At 32.0% G+C, this 18979-nt stretch overlaps 1 protein-coding gene and 1 pseudogene across 1 annotated transcript; one reads left to right on the top strand and one right to left on the bottom strand.

The window, feature by feature from the left end:
- Positions 1 to 4346: 4346 nt before the first annotated feature.
- Positions 4347 to 7717, bottom strand: LOC133784710 (beta-galactosidase 11-like; annotated as a pseudogene).
- A 4466-nt stretch (positions 7718 to 12183) lies between these two features.
- On the top strand, positions 12184 to 12829 carry LOC133784709 (pyrophosphate--fructose 6-phosphate 1-phosphotransferase subunit beta 1-like). Its single transcript, XM_062223992.1, has 3 exons — positions 12184 to 12303; positions 12475 to 12559; positions 12741 to 12829. The coding sequence occupies exons 1-3, from the start codon at positions 12184 to 12186 to the stop codon at positions 12827 to 12829; spliced, it is 294 nt and encodes a 97-aa protein (XP_062079976.1).
- The last annotated feature ends 6150 nt before the right edge of the window (positions 12830 to 18979 follow it).

Raw genomic sequence — 18979 nt, 5'->3', positions numbered from 1 at the left:
AATCAGATCTCATAAATTTGATTTTGAATTGATCACCTATATTTTTTAAAATGAAAAAAATAATGAACTCTTAATAAAACAAACCGTCATACTAAAGGAGATAAACACTGAAGTTTAATACAAGCTTTAAAAAAATCTACAAGCAAAAGTATTGTGGATTTCTTTATTTTAAATAATTATTCTAATACATATCTTGCTAATCTTACAAACCAAATCTGAGTTTGTTAGTGAAGAAATTAGTTAGCTAATTCATAGTTAGCTCTAGAGTTAGTTAGGCCTTCAGTTAGTCTCCTCAATAGAATTTGTTAAGTTGCCACTACAAAAAACCTTACTTTTGCCGGCGCAAAGCCCTATGGGTTTTATTGACGCAATTTTGCGTCAGCAAAGGTCCACGACGTACCCCCGTCGATAATGGCACTTTTTCCGATGCAAAACGTAATGCGCCGGGAAAAAAATTTGTCATGTTGTTGTGGAAAACACTTTTAGCGGCGCAAAAATGCGCCGGCAAAAGATGACTCTTTTAGTGGCGCAAAATTGCGCTGGTAAAAGATGTGTCTTTTAGTGGCGCGTTTTTCTGCCGGGAAAGGTGGATATATGTAGTGAAGATTGAGACTTTTGGTGACGTAATTTTGCGCCGGTAAAAGTTTTTTTTAAATAATTTTTTTGATAATATTACTAATTTTATTTTCAATATATTAATATTAATTAATAAATTTTGATTTTAATAAATTTCGATTTTAATATATTAATAATTATTTAATTTTTTAGTGATATTATTTTATTAGAAATAAAATTAAAATTTTATAAATAAATAAAAAAATTACAACTATTAATATTTATTGTCTCCACCAAACATAAAAATATAAAAGTAATTTAGTAAATCAAATCTCTAATAAATTAAACTTTAAATAAATAAAGAAAAAGTTATACAAATGAGTACTGCCCGCCTTATCATCCCCGCCCCCGTCAGCATCATCGTCCTTGTTCGGATCCTGTTCTGGCAAGTCGACAGTAAAACCAAGAGCCAATACACCAACCTGCTTCAACAAAGCACTGAGCAGGAAATCTTGACGTCGTTGATGACTCTCAAGTTTAGTCTTATACTTCTTTAGGTTCTGATTGTCTAGCATAATGTCCTGATAAACAATATAAAGCATTAAAATAAAAATTAATGTTAAGGGCTATAATTTTTGTATTTAATGTTAATTTTCCTAAGACTAACGAAATTTGGCCAGCATAATGACTATATTTTAAATTATCCCAAAATTTTATAAAACCTGCAAACTACACACAATATACAGAATATTCCAAGAGCATGCACAACATAAACCAAGATTAATAACATATATCAAATCTTTTTATATCAGTAACATCAAAACAATTTATTTTGTAAATATTTATAAACAAATAATCTTTAATATAAAAAAATAAAGTATAATGCAAATATACAATATAATATAATAATCTAATATTTTTTTTAATATACATGTAAATCATTAAAATTAAAAAATATACATACTCAAATCAGTATTTTTTTTTAATATATACTAAAACCATATTTATTTTTTTCTTTTTCATTATTAATCTCATTTTTCTAAAACTACACAGATTTATTTCTAAAACTAAAAATATAACTATAATACCAAATATCACACATGTACATATATATTAATAGTTCACAATTAATTAATCAATTTTCTAAAAAAAATTAACATTAAATAAACATGTGTACACACACATTTACATATATATATGCATATAAACATATATATAAACAAATATATATACATATATACAAAAAACAGACATATAAATATAAATATACATATATACGGACATATAAATATATATACATATATACATAAATTAACCCTTGGAGTTGTTCTCACTACAAGAAAAAATGCTTTTAATAACACCGAAAATGTGTTATCAAAACATACGATAACACTTTCTGATGTGTGAAGACCGACTATGTTATCGTAGGTCAGGGTACTTTACATAACACTTTATCAGTGTTATACAGATGTGTTATTGTACTGTCAACGATAACACAATTTCTGTGTTATTTTAATATATAGATAAGTGTTTAATTATGTTATTTATAATCGATTATATAACACTTTTTTTGTGTTATACTACACTTTAGTATAACACATGTGTTATATTAGCTTAGAGAAACATAATCTTTTTTTACTTACACAAAACAAGGAAAACAAATATGAAAGTTGAAGCCAAATAAGGTAACATAAATATTTTTTTTTAATTACTCAAAATGTAATTACAATATTTAGTCTACTAGTCTAGGCTTAAGAAATCATATTACAACATAATTTATGCCCAATTCAGATTCCTTTATCACTAAATACAAAACAAGAAATGTATACAAAAATTAGTGAAATACATTCTTCCATTCTAAAGGCCTCAACTACAAATGTTGTCAAGAATTGCTCCAAAGAAATCATCTCAATATACCTGCACATTGTAAAAAAAAAAGTCCTTTTATTATTAAGAACATAAGACTTAAGCTAGTTTCCACCTGTAAGCATATAAAGTTTAAATTAAATTTGTAATAATTCCAAAACTTGACGAAACAGCAGGGTATAGCAAGATGTACTACCATGCAAAACAACGAATGAATCAAGATCACTAAAAAAGAATGCCTCTGGCAACAAAACCAATAAGAATTACCAAAAGAATGCCTTTGGCAACAAAACCATGTGCCAGACTAAAAAAGCACTTGCAAGATAAAAAATTAGAGCAAATCAGAGCATTCACCATTCACAACTAAAATCTAAAAGCAAGGAGATAGTTTTATAATATTATGACAGGTTCAGTGACCACAAATCTAAAATCATGTTGCTTAGATCATCTGCTTCAGTATAACAGAAACATGATTGACTGTTCATACATACAGTATATAAAGAGAGCAGGAAAAAGATAAGTCTAATTCACTCGACAAAACCAAAACAAGGAAAAACAATACAGAAATCTATAAACTGTAAACAACCTCACACCATGAAGAAGCAAACCAATGACTATCAAGACTTATACTCAAATTTAATAACCCAAACACACAACCAAGAAGAATTTATCCACTGAAAATGTAAAGAGGAACTATTCTTACATATTTACATATGCTGTATAGAAAGAAGAAAAAAGTATTGTTTGTATACATATATAATACTTAAACACATGTACAAAAGAGAGGAATAACATTTTCTAAAAGCAACGGATGGACTGTATTAACTTCCAACGAATAAACAAGCATGATATTAGTAGCTATATTTAACAAGTGTCATGTATTCCAGTTAACTTTGAAATAGAAAATATAAGTGCTAAACTTCAATATTGTTTTTAAGTTACCAACAGAGCATAAGTCTCTAAAAGAAGAAAATTAATATCGAAAGCATACCTGTAACAGTGACAGATCCCGCAAAATTTCAATATTGTCTGGATCGATCCTCAGTGCATTTTTATAGCATTTGATTGCCTCCCTGTATTCTCTATCGGACCGATAAAGAAGACCATAAACATGCCAGCATACATGACTTTTAAGATCATTCTGCAAAGAGGCAAAAAAGCCTTAGAGAACTAAAGACCCTACTGATTTTGAAAACAAAATAGAACATTAAAATTTTAGACAACACCACTACTACAAAAAAGGATTTTTAGGACTAGCATTGCGAGTCCTAAAAATTTTTTTAGGACTCGCGGATCGCGAGTCCTCTATTTGAGAGCCTTAAAAACTAAGGTTTTTTAGGACTTGCAATGCGAGTCCTAAAAAACTGTTTTTAGGACTCGCGTTGCGAGTCCTAAAAGAATGTTTTTAGGACTCGCGTTGCGAGTCCTAAAAAATCTGATTAAGTGTCTTTAATTAAGTTTTTAGGACTCGCATTGCGAGTCCTAAAAGAAGCGAGTCCTAAAAAATCTGGTGCGAATCCTAAAAAATCTGGTTAAGTGCCTTTAATTAAGCTTTTAGGACTCGCATTGCGAGTCCTAAAAGAACATTTTTAGGACTCGCAATGCGAGTCCTAAAAAATCTGGTGCGAGTCCTAAAAAATCTGGTTGAGTGCCTTTAATTAAGTTTTTAGGACTCGCATTGCGAGTCCTAAAAAATCTGGTTGAGTACCTTTAATTAAGTTTTTAGGACTCGCATTGCGAGTCCTAAAAAATCTAATTAAGTACTTTAAGTAATTTTTTAGGACTCGCTTTGCATGCCCTTAAAAGTAATTTTTTTTTTTTTAATAATGCAGCTACAATTTTCATTTTGATTTAAAAATATATATCCCTTTAAGTGTCCAAAATGTATTATATATGTTAGATTTCTAAAATTTCAAAAGAAAATACAACAAAATAATTTATTAATTACTCAAAAATATCATTTCAGTATTTAGTCTACCCGACTTACAAAATCATATTACATGACAGTTTATACAACAATCAAATTATATTATCACCAAATATTAAACAAGAAATGTATACAATGTTAGTGAAATATATTTTTTATTCTAAAAACTTCAACCGTCAATGTTGTCTAGTATTACGCCAAAGAAATGCGTCTCAATATAGACCTGCACATTATAAAAAAGTTATTTAATTATAAATATATTATAATTCAAACTTATAAATAGGTAGACACACACATCATCATCATCATTTGGCTTTTAACAATCAAATCAAAGTTGAAATGCATAATTAAGCTATGCAAATTGCATTCAAATCAAATAGTTATGACTAAATTAAGCATCTAATTAAGCATCTTTTAAGAGACCCTTTTAATCATAATCCACCTCTTAATCTCTAATTTCGTTAAAACTTTAATGCAGACTTATTATTTATTATGATGTTATTGTTCAAGTGGGAAGGAGCTTAAGTGATAAGACATTAGTACTACTTAATTACTTGATTAATTAAGAAAGAAACATCACTAATTTGAATCCTATCTTGGATGTATAGTAATTGGAACTTATGATGGAAAAAGATATTAAAACTATTATATTGCACATCAAATTCTTTGTTTATTTGCAATAACTGATGTTGGTTTTTTTTATCTTTTTATCTTTTAGCTAGGGACATTTTATGAAACAATTTTTCACATTGTAAATACGATCAATTTTAACATATAACTTAATCAAAATCCTCCCCACAATTACACCTATTTCACGAAACGGAACCTATAATCACTACTAAGAAGAAACAAACTCAATCCACCAAAAACACATTTACATGCAAAGAGAGTAAGATTAATTAAAAAGAAAACCAAAACCATGCCAATTTGAAAGATTAATATAAATATGTGCATGTGTGTATAAATGTATGAGTTTTTGCTGTCAAGATTAGAAAGGTTCGAACTTTTTACCTTGTACCAAGTGAGAGCTGGTCCTTCTTCTTTTACTTGAGTCCACTCAACCTTCTTTGTTCCTTTGTCAGCAAACACATGATTCATTTCTCCAGTCAGACCAACCTGAAAAACGCACCAATTTGGTCAATAAACTTGTCCATTTGATCAAAACCTACTGTTATGATATTGGTTTAGTTGTTTTTACCTGATGCCTCCAACCATTTTGTGTCAGATCGATTGTTCCAGTGTTCAAACCAAGGATTGTGACAGCTCGGGGCCCTGCATATCTGTGCTCCATGTAGGCTCCACTATCCTTAAAATTAAAAAGAATACAAACTGGTTTTTCAGTGACTTGAGTTAAATTTCATCAGTGAGTGAGTGAGTTACTTAATTAAGTTATGAGTTCCTTACAGGGAGTCCAACTGTCATGCCCAACAATGCTATATGGTTAGTCCCGGGCTTTAAGGTTATGGCTTTTTGGAAAACAAATCCCTTCTCTTCATGACTCCCATGTGCAGATCCTGAAACCAGAAGCCTCTTGTCTTAGTTGTAAAATCTTATTCACTCTCTCTCTCTCTCTCTCTCAGTTGATTCTATGTAATAAGTGAGTTACTGTGTGGATTTGGCTTACCAATATATTCACCATTAACAAATGAATGCAGTGCATGGCCAAGACTTGCAACTCTTATAACAGGTAGAATATCAGGCCTCATTGGCAAGTCATGCCGACTTAGTTCAATGCTGCAATTAAAATACTTAATCACATTAGAGTTAATCTGCAGAGGCAATGCTGAGAGACTGAGAGATCACTTAAATTAGAGCCATGAAAATTACCTGGTGGTGTACCATCCATAGTCTGTGGTATCTTTAAGCATGCCATAGAGCTCATTTGGTATTTTGTTACTGATATTCATTTGATGGACATTTGGAATGGGCTCTGGAGACATCTTCCATTTAAGATTTTTGGTTTCTTTCACTCTGACATAGTTCCTTGCATTATGTTGTGATACAATCTGTTTTGAGACAAGGAAAAACTTAATATATGAGAGGCTTTTTTCTTATGGAATATGAATTGGAGATTATGTAAATGATAACTACTTACAATTTGAGTGTTGTAGACCACATTCTTGCAATCAGGAAGAATGCTTATGGACCTTGGTGGCAGGTAAAAGATATCACCCCTAAATTTCACCCCTAAATTTCACAGTGTGTGCCCCTTTGGTGCTGTTGTTGGTTAAAAAAGCAGCACAGATGGATGTTCCTTGCTTCTCATAAAGCCGAACCTGCATAAATGAACGGCTTAATCTTCTGTCATTTAAATGGATATGATGACACATAATTTGTTCTAAACTCCATTTATTTTCACTTAGAAAAACTTATTACCTCAGTGTGCTTGCCCAACCTTTGGACTCCAGGAGTTCCCCAAAGTAAAGCCTTCTTGCATAGATTCAAAGCCTTGTGTAAGTCTCTTAGGTGACTCCACTTAGGCTCCCTTTGTAAACCTGCATAAAGAGTAACAAAATTAGATTGATCAACTATATTAACAACCCTTCTTCAATCCATGGAGACCATTTTTTTTTTACCATATTCATCAAGAGGAGCTTCATCATAGTATCTAGTTGTGGTGAAAACAGCACTTGTTCTACCAAAATTAGTCCCACCATGGTACTGCAATTTTTTAATGAAAGCCATTATTACTACCAAAATACAAGAGAGTCTGCCTATTACATCAGAATAAGATTCATTTTTATACCATATAGTAGTTGTTCAAAGTTCCATTCTTGGAGAAAAACCGGGCAACCAAGTATGCAATGTCTTCTGCTGCTCTTTGAGAAGGAGGGTCTCCGAAAACTCTGTATCTGTAAGTGCATGAAAAGTTGGGCATCAGATTCTATCTCCAGGAACACACCAAGCTTAATAAACTTTAAAATTTGGTCATAGTTAACAAGTACATATACTTACTGAGCAGTCCAAATAGAAGGCTTGTTGGGCTTATTAGGACCAGTGAAGGTATCTCCACAGTGCCTTCCATTGCATGTGTTAATCTGCAAAATTTTGGTTTAAATAGATATAGTTAAGAAATGCAAAAAAGAGATGAGTGAGAGATAGAGAGAGAGGGAGCCGAGAGAGACAAAGAGAGCAGAAATAAAAATGTTCAATAAAAATACAAACTTGAAAATGGAATAGATCTTGAGCTGAAATGGGTTTGTGTTCATGGAGAGATAGGAGAGCCCAGCCCTCTGCCCAGCCCCTGCGCCGTCGAGCCCAGACCCGAGAACCCCCACCCGCCGTCGAGCCCAGCCCTCTGCCCAGCCCCTGCGCCGTCGAGCCCAAGCCCGAGAACCCCCACCCGCCGTCGAGCCCAGCCCCCAACCATCAGCCGTTGTTGTCGAGCCCAGCCCCGAGCCCCCTGCCGCCGAACAGCCCGACCCCGACCCCCCTGCCGCCGTCGACCACCATTCCCCGAGCCCTACCGCCGTCGTTCGGCCTAACAGAGAGCATGCGAGAGAGAGGGAGAAAGGAACGTAAGGATCGGGAAGGGAGGGAGGGAGGGAGAAAGGGATTTGGGAATTATATTTATTATATTTTATTTTATAAATAAAAATCAGATTATATTATTTAGATAAAAAAAAAATGTGATTATAAAACTCCCAATTTTATACTCTAATATTATAAAAAATAATTTTAAAAATCACAACTATACAAATTTTATTTAGATAAAAAAAATGCTCTTTTACTTAACAACAATTTGAAGGACTTGCTTTGAGAGTCCTTAATACTCTTTTAGGACTCGCAAAGCAAGTCCTTAAAAGTCATCATTTCTAATTTTTCAACTCAGGTGTTTTTAGGACTCGCAAAGCTAGTCCTAAAAGAGTATTAAGGACTCCCAAAGCAAGTCCTTAAAATTATTAAGTAAAACACTTATTTTTTAGCCCAGATTTTTTTAGGACTCACATATTTTTTTAGGACACTCATTGCGAGTCCTAAATTGTGTTTTTTCAGGACTCCCAATGAGTGTCCTAAAAACTCCAGAAATATTTTTAAGGACTAGCATTTATGTGCGAGTCCTAAAAAAGTGTCCCGTAAAGGGTATTTTGTAGTAGTGCACCCTCACCTTTAATACTTGCCGAACAAGCTCATATGCTTCAGATTTACGGTCCATGCAATTTAATGTCAACCCCTTCATTGATAAATTTTATGACCAATATAAACACAAAGGAAATGTAAGAGAAGTTAATTTTGTTTGAAAATGATTTCAATTAAAAAATAATAATAAAACTGCAAGATGACTGTAAATCTTTTTTTTAAAAAAAAAAATAGGAGATGATTGTGTAAATCTTTAAGAAACACTGTGGCTCAGCAGCTAAATGTGGATCCTATATAAGCATGAGGTTCATGTTATCTTTTGGATAGTAAAATATCTTATGATAACAAATGACTCTGTACATGAATATTAATGCTTTCTTTAGTTTCTTTTTCTTTAGACTATAAGTATCTAACTTTAAAATGTTTCTATATCTTGGTTCCCACCATCCACTACAACAATATTTAGTATATATTACATTAAAGAATAGCATATATTTAGAAGTGCTATTATTAAGTGGGGGATTAAAAACACACGGATCTGAATAGTGGGGATTAAAAACACACGGGTCTGATTTTGGCGCCATATGACTAAAAACTCAGGCGCCAAAATGAATTTCTGCCAAATTCCCTTTCTCTCAGCCTTTCTCTAAGTTACCCTTTCTCTCAGCCTCCATCTCTCACTCACGAAGACTCACCGCCCTCACGAGGTCTCTCCGCCCTCAACTCATCTCTGCCTCACTGCCCTCACGAAGTCTCTTGGCCCTCAACTCATCTCTGCCTCACCGCCCTCACGAAGTCTCTCCGCCCTCAACTCATCTCTGCCTCACGAAGACTCGCTCCAGAGTCGAGCTCTTTCTCCGCCTCACGAAGTCACGCTCCAGAGTGGAGCTTCTCTACCTCACGAGTTCTCTGCCTCACGCCCACTATCTTAGGTTCGTTTCTCTCATCCCTGATAATATAAATTGTTGGCTGAATGTTGTAGATTGATATGATAAAAAAACCCATCTTTGATAGAAACTAGATTGATATGCAAGATAACTGTTGTGAAAGAACTTTCTAAGAGTTGTTGACAGAATAAGAGCTGAACTTTGAGGAAGATAACTGTTGTGAAAGAACACCACAGATCTTGAAAATATTGATAACTGTTGGCTGAATGTTGTAGATTGATATGTCACAGCTATTTTCCCAGAACACCACAGATCTTGAAAAATATGGCTTTTAAGAAGTTAGTAAATTGAAAAGCTTGAAACATTATTAAGCATTAAAGGTTTCACGAGGACTTGATTCCGAAGTACTCCTACCCATATGATTGACATTTAATTATTTTCAGTGTTTCATAAACTGTTTATTTTTTAGTATCTATGCATGACTACTAACTTAGTCTCTTTTCTCTTTGATGGCTTTCCCATGGATCCTTTCCATGTAACTTTACAGCAAGAGATAGATTTACTGAAGGTACTGTTATCTTGCTTGTATGACTCAAGTAGCGTGTATTAATTATGCAGTTTTGAACTCACAAATAAGAAAGATTGGTTGATGCATGCCAAAACCTGAAGCTTAGCAATGAAACTTTTGAGATATAAACTGAGGACTTCCATTTTAGTTAAACACCATGGATAGCTATCACTTCATTGTTATGTTCTTTCACTTGAGTTGAATCCTACAACTAGCATCCTTGGAAGAAGGTGAATGGTCAAAGACTGATAAACCTTATTCTCTTTTGCAGAATTTGAACCACAAAAATATTGTGAAATATCTTGGATCCTTAAAGACTAAGAGTCACCTCCACATAATTCTTGAGTAAGTGGATGTAAAACTTGTGTATGATATTTAATTGTGTGACTTTTATTTTGGAAAGTCCTATTATTTACTCCGGTTAAAATTTGTAGATATGTGGAAATTGGTTTCTGTTTGGCTCATGAATCAATACCAGAGATAGGATTTATTATTTTTGCCTTCTGACTTGTTTCAGATACTTAATCAGTAGTAAGCCAGTCATATTACTGTGTTTGGAAGCACTGAATTATACAGAAAACTTTTCTTTCTGCACATAAATGGATAAAACAAAATAAAAATGTCGTTTGCAATTTATTACTTGAAATAGAATGCAAATTGACCTTTTATTTAAAAAGAAAAAAAATTAATATATATATTTTTGAAAGATAGATCTTAATATATTGAGTGCATATCTATGCATGGTAGCTCTTGGGCCTTTTCTCAAGTCTCTTGAATCTGCCAAATTAATTTTGAGGAGATTGATTTTAGCTCTAGTGGGTCAATGATCAAAATGAATCAAAGTTAGGCCCCAAAGGCATAGTACTAATTACTTATATAATTTTTTTTTATGTAATTAGTGGAACAAACTCTCAATCATGTAAAAGGAATTTCAGGATAAAAAAATGAATTAATCAACTTCTGTTCGTTGAAAGTGGTAACTTTAAAATGATCATTTTGCTAATATATACCAATAGAGAACAGTCATGATTGAGATTGAATCTAGTGTAACTAATATAATAAACATTAGCTAAACAATGTTCATTACTAATTAAACTTAGAAGTTAGAATGGTTATCTTTTGATGTGAAATATTGAGTTGTATATAATAATTAAGAAAAATTATTATCTAATAGTTTAAAATAAATAATTATCTAAAATAATAGAAAAAGATGTTAAAATATTTTATTATCTCTGGTATAAATATTTTATTTATTTTCTATCTCTAGTTCGAACATTATGACGCCACTCATAGCCTAAAATATGGTTTGGTAGTGATACCTAGAGAAATTTTTGAAGTCAATGTGTTGGTTAAAGTGATTGAAAATTTCAGGAAATAGTGTATAGCTTTATGTGTGTTGGCTAAACTTTCTGCTAAGGAGCATCGATTTATAATTCAGTTTGCTGCAACAGCTTGAAGTTTTAGCTGGTCTGCTAGCTTCTCAGTTTTTCTGTTGTTTTGGCTAGTTTGGTGAGGCTTGTTGTTATTAGCCTCTGTAGTTAGTGTTCTGGTTTGTAGTATTATTGGTGTTTGGTTGTTTTGGAGTGGCTGTAGCTTAGCCTCTTGTTGCTGTTTTACTGATGTATTGATTGTACTGTTGGTTTGATTAATGAAGTTATCCTTTCTTCTTGATCAAAAAAAAAAAAGGAGGTTATTATATTTTTTAATCAATGATCATTTGAGTATGTAAATAATATCTATGTCTTTGTTCATGTAATTTTTCGGGTATTTAATGTCTTTAGCCTAAATTAATTGAGAAAGTATATTAGATGTTCTTTTTATACACTTCAATTTAATGCATGTCCTTTTTTTAAGCTAAAGGGCTTCTGTATATATTAAATATATCCATAAAGATAATTCTATTAGTTATGGATAGATATACTAAGTACTAACTTCAGTTACATACTGAATATATTACTTTTATAGTGGGTCTGTCTAAATTTACATATTGCTATAAAATTTGAAATTGGGACATGACTTATATGAAACTTAAAATCTGGCCATTTTTCTGAAAGCCCCAAATAGCTATCATTAATTTGAGTCGCAAATTCCAATTATCAATGTCGCATGGCATTTTAATTTAGCTCATTGAGTTTGAGGATTTGCTTGCGAGATCTTGTTGACAACCTTGACTCATACCAATGGGCACAATTGTCTCGTAGCTTTACCACACATTATTAGAAATATAAATTTGTTAGAAAAGTAATGAAACTTTAAAATTGCTGGAATGTGGACGTTAAAATCACCCTTGCTATCTTTCAATGTGTATGTATGAAGGAAGATGTGGTCTGCCAACTAATTTTGATTCTACCTATTGTTATGCATTGGGTTATGGTGCAGGAGCTCTCCTTCACAGTGGGAAAACTGGATTGATATCATCGGTTTGTGTCTTATTTTCCCCTATCCCCTTCATTTTTACCCTTTTTCTAATAGTTTCTTTTTAGTATGTTCTTGTTTCCAGTTATTTTATATTTTGTTATCCTGAGAATAAATTTCTTGTAGTTCAATAACTGGACTGTTTTCTCTTTATTGTTTCCTGCCTCATTATATAGGTGGGGAATTTGGTTGCTCCAGTTGAAGAATGGGCCGTTAGTGGGACAGCTTTAACTGCAATAATGGACGTGGAGAGAAGACATGGTACTACTGTAACCTTTATTTATGCATTCAGACAGTAATTATCATCCATCAAAGTTCTCTGTCATCTGTAAATAAAATTTTGTAAGGATAATTTTGGACAAATATTTGAAAATTTCTGCTCACTGCCCTTCTTGATGTTTCGTTTCTTATTTGAAATTTATGGAAATCTCATGTCTTTCAGGAAAGTTTAAGCCTGTGATCAAGAAGGCCATGGTGGAGCTTCAAGGTAATATCTTAGAAGCAGACTATTTACTTTGGTATATGGATTAGGTCATTTGCACAAGTTATGTCAATTATTGCTTCCTTAGCTGCGGTGCGAATGATAGGTCTGTCTATTAGGTTTGCTTAGCTCCTCAAATTTCTCAATAAAAATATTATAATTATAATAATAACAATATGTATATACCACCATTTATAAACTTAGAAAAACAATATCTAGACTCTACTAGTAAATATTATATCTAGACTTTATCAATATAGCTAATTAACGAGAATAATATTATAAATACAGTCTCTATCCTAACTCAGTAAAAAGCATGAAATAAGGAGTTTATATAAGTATAACACCAAAGACACCACCTTAAGTGAGTATAAGTATTGAAAACTTTTTTTTGAAATCTAGACACAACTATTATTAACAGTTGAGAACCATAAGAAACACAATCCCCAAAGCAAGGTGAAAATAAACATGAGCTAAAACAGATAACATGTACATTTTTCCATCTTGCTTTTTCGAGTCCTTATTTACACATTTCAAATTTTCCATATTGATTTCCCTTAGAACAATCCAAATGTGTTCTCCCCGCTGTAAGTCATGTAAAGAAAGGCTTATATGGGAATAAAATTGGTCTCAAGAGTCAAGACAATCCATGGTGGTAAAGCAACTGTATATGAACCTATCATTTTTAATATCTATTTCCATTGAACCATTGATAATGAACCAATATCACTCTTCTTCATGTAATTTTGCTTTCATTTTAGTGGCTTCATTGGATTTCAAATTGGAGGGAACTTTAGTTGCAGCAGTTTGCAAGAGGTATGTTTTCTTTTATTTTTGTTAAAATACTTTGCAAATGTTAGAGGAGTTTGAATATCTTAGATATTCATCCATAGTGAAGTAGGTTCTGAGATTATTATTATTGTGTGCTACGGTGAGATAAGGAAGAAAACTTGTGTGTTGTTTGAATATTTTGAATTGATAATGATTGATGGTTGATTAATAAATATGGCTGGAATGTTTTCTGATTTTCTGTTAGTTATTTGATGTATATCTAATAAACTTCAAAAGATTAGTATCTCTTTTGTATACACCTATAAAAGATTAGAGGATCAATATTATTACCCTATATTAATTATCCATTTTCTTAAACCTCTGTAAACATGAAAGATTTAATGTAATATGCTTCATAAGATGTAATGTAATAACCAATATTCCCGAGTTCGTGAGTAGGTGACAAGCCAAAAACATCAAAAAGTGCAAATAAATCTTCTAAACTACCTGTATACGTAGTTTATCAACTTCAATCATTAACAGAGATCCTAAATTCCCAGTGAGAATTTCCAAAGCATCCACATACTTTTCTTGTTGCTCCAATATAGAAATGTATACCATCATAGCTGCACTAATTCAAGGTTTTAGCATATAATCAATTGACAATAGAACAAAAAAAAATAATTTGGTGATATATTAATAAAGAGAATATTAAAGCATGTATGTATGGGAGAAGATGAAATATAAAATTGTTTTAGTACAATATCACCAAATATGCAAATATTGTACAGTGAAGAATCGTGTTGCTTCTAGGTTCTCCTAGCAATAATTTTCTCTGACAGCTATTGTGATGTAATACTAGTGATCTAACACAAGCTCTGCAAAATAGTATAGCTGAAATATAAAGCTATAATGCTCTTATCCATTAATTCTAACTAGCACACTGATTTAATTAGTAACTCAGAAATAGAAAATCCAGTGCATGTAAGGATAGTCATACAAGATACTGGAACTCTTGACAGCAAAACTTCTTAATTTACAAAGGTAGATATGAATTTCACCTTCAAATACATGTTTTGAATGTTGAAGTTGCATATTATAATCTTCCTAATCAAGATAAAATGTACATACACTACAATTCCCTTAAATACATGACACTAAGTTTTTTTTTTTTTTTTGAAAAAAATACATAAGAATAAGTTAATAGCAATATGAAACAATGATTATTCAACTCAAATAAAGCTAGTACTAAGGAAAACATAGGATTGATTGAGTTCCATACGTCTATATCTGTTAAGGATGACCCCAGCTTGTCAGCCAGAGCAGAAAGATGCTCTTTCGCGTCCTGAAAAATGTAGTCACAATTCAGCATCAAGGTTAGAGATAAGAAAGCTATAAAAAAGCAAAATGAACAAGATCTAAAAATTAAAATGATCTTCAGCACATTCAAAGGTAGGCCAAGGGTAGCATGAAAGGTAAAATGTTGTGAAGATGTGTTTTTTTTTTTTTTTGATAAGAAACAGAGATGAATTGAAAAATATATATATATTTATATAATATTAATCATCTTAGCTACATCCTAAGAGCCACATTAAACTACTACAAACTATAGCAACCTAAAGTGTAAGAATAGTAGAGAATATTCTCAAATTGTTCACTAGTTACTTGAAAAATGTACATTAAACAAATGGCCTCAAGGTACTCCTAACTTCACCTAAAATTTGCCTTGTTGGTGACCTTTTTCTGATGTTTCAAGAATGCCTAAATGTAGAGTCCCAGAATTTACTTAGCTAGTTAGATAGTAGTAGTAGTAGTAATAGCTAGTATTAGTTATAGTATGTTCATTACTGTGGATTTTGGTTCAAGCCGGGACTTAGTTGGAAACTCCTAGCAATAGTTATGGATTTTATAAGTTTAACCTATAGTTTAAGAATATTAATTATAACATAAGGTTTGATTAATATTGTTGGTTATTAATATGATGATTATTATAACCTAAGGTTTAGATAGAGCCAATAGGATTATGACACTTGTCATATGCATGATTATTAAGGAGTCATTATTTTAATAAGGGAAATATAAGACTTAGTCTTCACCTAAATCTGTTAGGAGCATGATATTTATTTAGATATTCAGATATTTAGACTCACAATTTTATTTGTTTGTGATTTAGATATTTTATTTATTTGTGATTTAGATAATTAAATAGATTTTTCGTAACTTTAGGGTACTGTAACTTCCGACCTATTTTTGACCCAGTTATGTTATGAATTTCGAAAAATAGTATTTCTATAAAGTTGTAGATAATTTAATTATCTTTCTAACGGTATAAATATATTCTAAATCAGATTCCTACTGTTCCAGATATGTTGATTTTACTGTAGATTAGTTTAGAGTTACGGGATTTAGAAAATTAGAAGATTTTTATTCCTTAGGATTCTATTTTAAATTTGAATTTAAATTTGGAGTAGATTTTTATTCCTTAGGATTCTATTTTAAATTTAAATTTAAATTTGGATTATAATTAGAAGATTTTTATTCTTAGAACTCTATAAATAGGACCTAGCACCAAGCATTTTTCATTCATTCATCAAGTTAAGTTCAAAGGCTGCAAGTTGCTAGGTTATTGTGAGAGTGTAAACACTTGGGTTGGGGATTATAAGCTTAATCATTTTTTAAGCTTACCAAACACTTGGGAAGTAAGGTTTATAACACATTTAGGTTCAAGATTTAGATTGGTCATAAAGCATTCAAGGTATTCCAAAACTCTAGTTCATTTGGTATTATTTTCTTAAAGTTCTTATAGTTTTCTACTCAGCCTCTAACTTTATTATTTATTCTTGGATAGGAAATCTAAGTTCTTGAACATAAGGTTTTTGGTAAGTATATTCTTAATGGTATAGTTCTCCCATTCTTTTCATCTCATTCTCTTTAGTATACTCACCCTTCCATTTATGGTTTGGTTTTTAGGAGTGTTCCAAAGTCCCAAAACTATTCTCATATCCCGGTATTTTGGTAAGGAAAATAGGATAGTTTTATATGCTTATATGTTATGTTGATATGTTATGATAAGTTATGCTATATAGTATGTTATGTTATGTTATGTTTTCTTATGTTTCATGGTTATGATTTACCCTACCTCAGATATTAGACAGGGGATGTAGATGGGTTATCATAAACCTACCATGTGATCTAACCTACCTCAAATATTAGACAGGGGACGTAGATGGTTTATCACATGTCATAATGGCCATTATTAGTATAGTCTTATAAAGTATATGTTATGATATGTTTTTAGCATATGTTACGATATGATTTTATGTGTATGTTTATGTGGTTAGTAGTTTTTCCTTTTGGGCATTAGGCTCATTCCTTTATGTTTATATGTGCAGGAAAATAGTATATGGCGGCGGAAAGATTCTTGGCAGCTTGAGGATGTGTATTGAGGCAGGATAGAATCGGTGGCGCGTTCGATTCGAGGATGAAGTTTTTAAGTCTTTTAGTTATGATTTCTATGTATTATTTTTCCGCACTTAATTTTGTAACCAATTTATTTAAGTTATGTTTTGTTTTCAAAATAATGGGATCACATATCCTAAATGAATTTTTATGTATTTAACCTTTACTTTATAGTTTTTAAATAAAGTTATGGTTATTTCATATGTACGTTTTCTTAAGATTAGTATAGTAGTCATTAATGGTCTAAAGTCTAGAATAGTTGGGTCGTTACACTAAAGAGAAGCCCAAGACACTTTTTCTTATATAGGAAACAAAATTCCACATGACCAAAAAAGGAAAAGAAATCAGTGAGGGAAAACAGATAGTTGAACAATCCATTCATTCAACTAAAAACAATCAAAATCAGGAAAGATGTAGAACATAGTAACCACTGCTATTGGCCAGAAAGAAGCTTAAAACCCGGGTGTTTCTCACTATGATGATTACAAATCCTTCTTTTCAATACAAGGTAACACCTCTCTGTTATAAGTAGCAAAAATGACATGTTTTACAATTCCACATTACTGCTGTCATCTTCCCTTTGCCAAAGCCCATATAGGTTTCTTCTACATTAAATTTTTCTAAAAACGGTAATGAAGAATATGTTTTACAAAAGTTTATACTACAGATATCAAGCTGTGCTAAAATGGAATTCTTTTCCCAAACAAAATCTCCATTATCATTACCCCCCCTAAGGTCACATTAACATTAAATTCCTCACTCAGGTCCCCCTTTTTTTCTAGATATCTTGTCCAAGGCCACAATGCTCTTAACACTAAAATTAAAGATTCAAGAATCTCTCCACAGAATCCAAAATAGATAGATAGAACTGAAACTCCATAAAAGTTGGACTCTGAATTTGGGGCCAAATACTAGCACATGCACATAAATAAGAAAATATACACAAGAGATCACATCATAAGCTTAAATCCATTGTCATGCTCATTGACATTTGTTACGACAAGAAAAAAAAAACATAGTTAAACAGGAGGAACCAGTATCAAGAAAAAAGATACAGGCAACACCAACGGTGAGGTGAGAATAGAAATCACCTCATCAAGGTAATCAACATCGAGGTAGCCAGAGTTATCAACTTTGCCAAACATAAATCCCAAAAGCGGATTACTACCACCAGCCTCTTCGTAATCATCCTCATCATCTGCCAAATTACAATAGAAAAAATAACATTTATACATATATATTGAAACTACTTATCTTACATGTTGAATTGAATATTATGGTACAAATGTTAAATAGGAATTTAAAGTCATAGACATACTAGACCTATATAGGCCTAAAAGTTCATACACACGAAAGACTGAAATCCAATGCAAAAGCTCTTCAATGTAAGACACACGACTATAAATGACCATACCAAACCTCTTCAATATAAACCGGAGGACTATAAATGACTCTGAGGTAAACACCCAAATAAGTAGAATAGCAAAATAGAAAGAAAATAAGAATTCATATGGTTCCCAAAAAAAATGACAGAAACAAAAAAGCTCCATTTCAGGGTTAAACGAGACAGCTGAGGGTAGCTATTGGTCTAAACAACATAAACATACCCATGAGACAGTTGAGGGTGGCTATTGGTCTAAATAACATAAACATGTGCCCAAAAGCAGTAGCTCAAACAGTAAGGCATGTAGTTTGCTCCGGCAAGGTTTAAGGTTTGAGTCCCTCATAGGTACCTAAGGTCCTACATAGCAATTGCTATAATTTTATAGTCCTCAAATTTGTAAGGTTATGTAATGAGCCTAGTTTAGAAAGAAAAAAAAATACCATAAACATGTTTAGTAAATGCTGAAGAAAGTACCAACCATCACTAATGAATCGTCCTTATTATTCTTTATTAAACAAAATAAGGCTTGAAAGCACTACTACAAAAATTACATGATAAGTCGGTTAAAAACCGACTTCTGAAAGTT

This window comes from Humulus lupulus, chromosome 6, assembly GCF_963169125.1.
Source record: "Humulus lupulus chromosome 6, drHumLupu1.1, whole genome shotgun sequence".
Taxonomy (NCBI): domain Eukaryota; kingdom Viridiplantae; phylum Streptophyta; class Magnoliopsida; order Rosales; family Cannabaceae; genus Humulus; species Humulus lupulus.
This window is presented reverse-complemented; position numbering and strand designations above follow the sequence as displayed.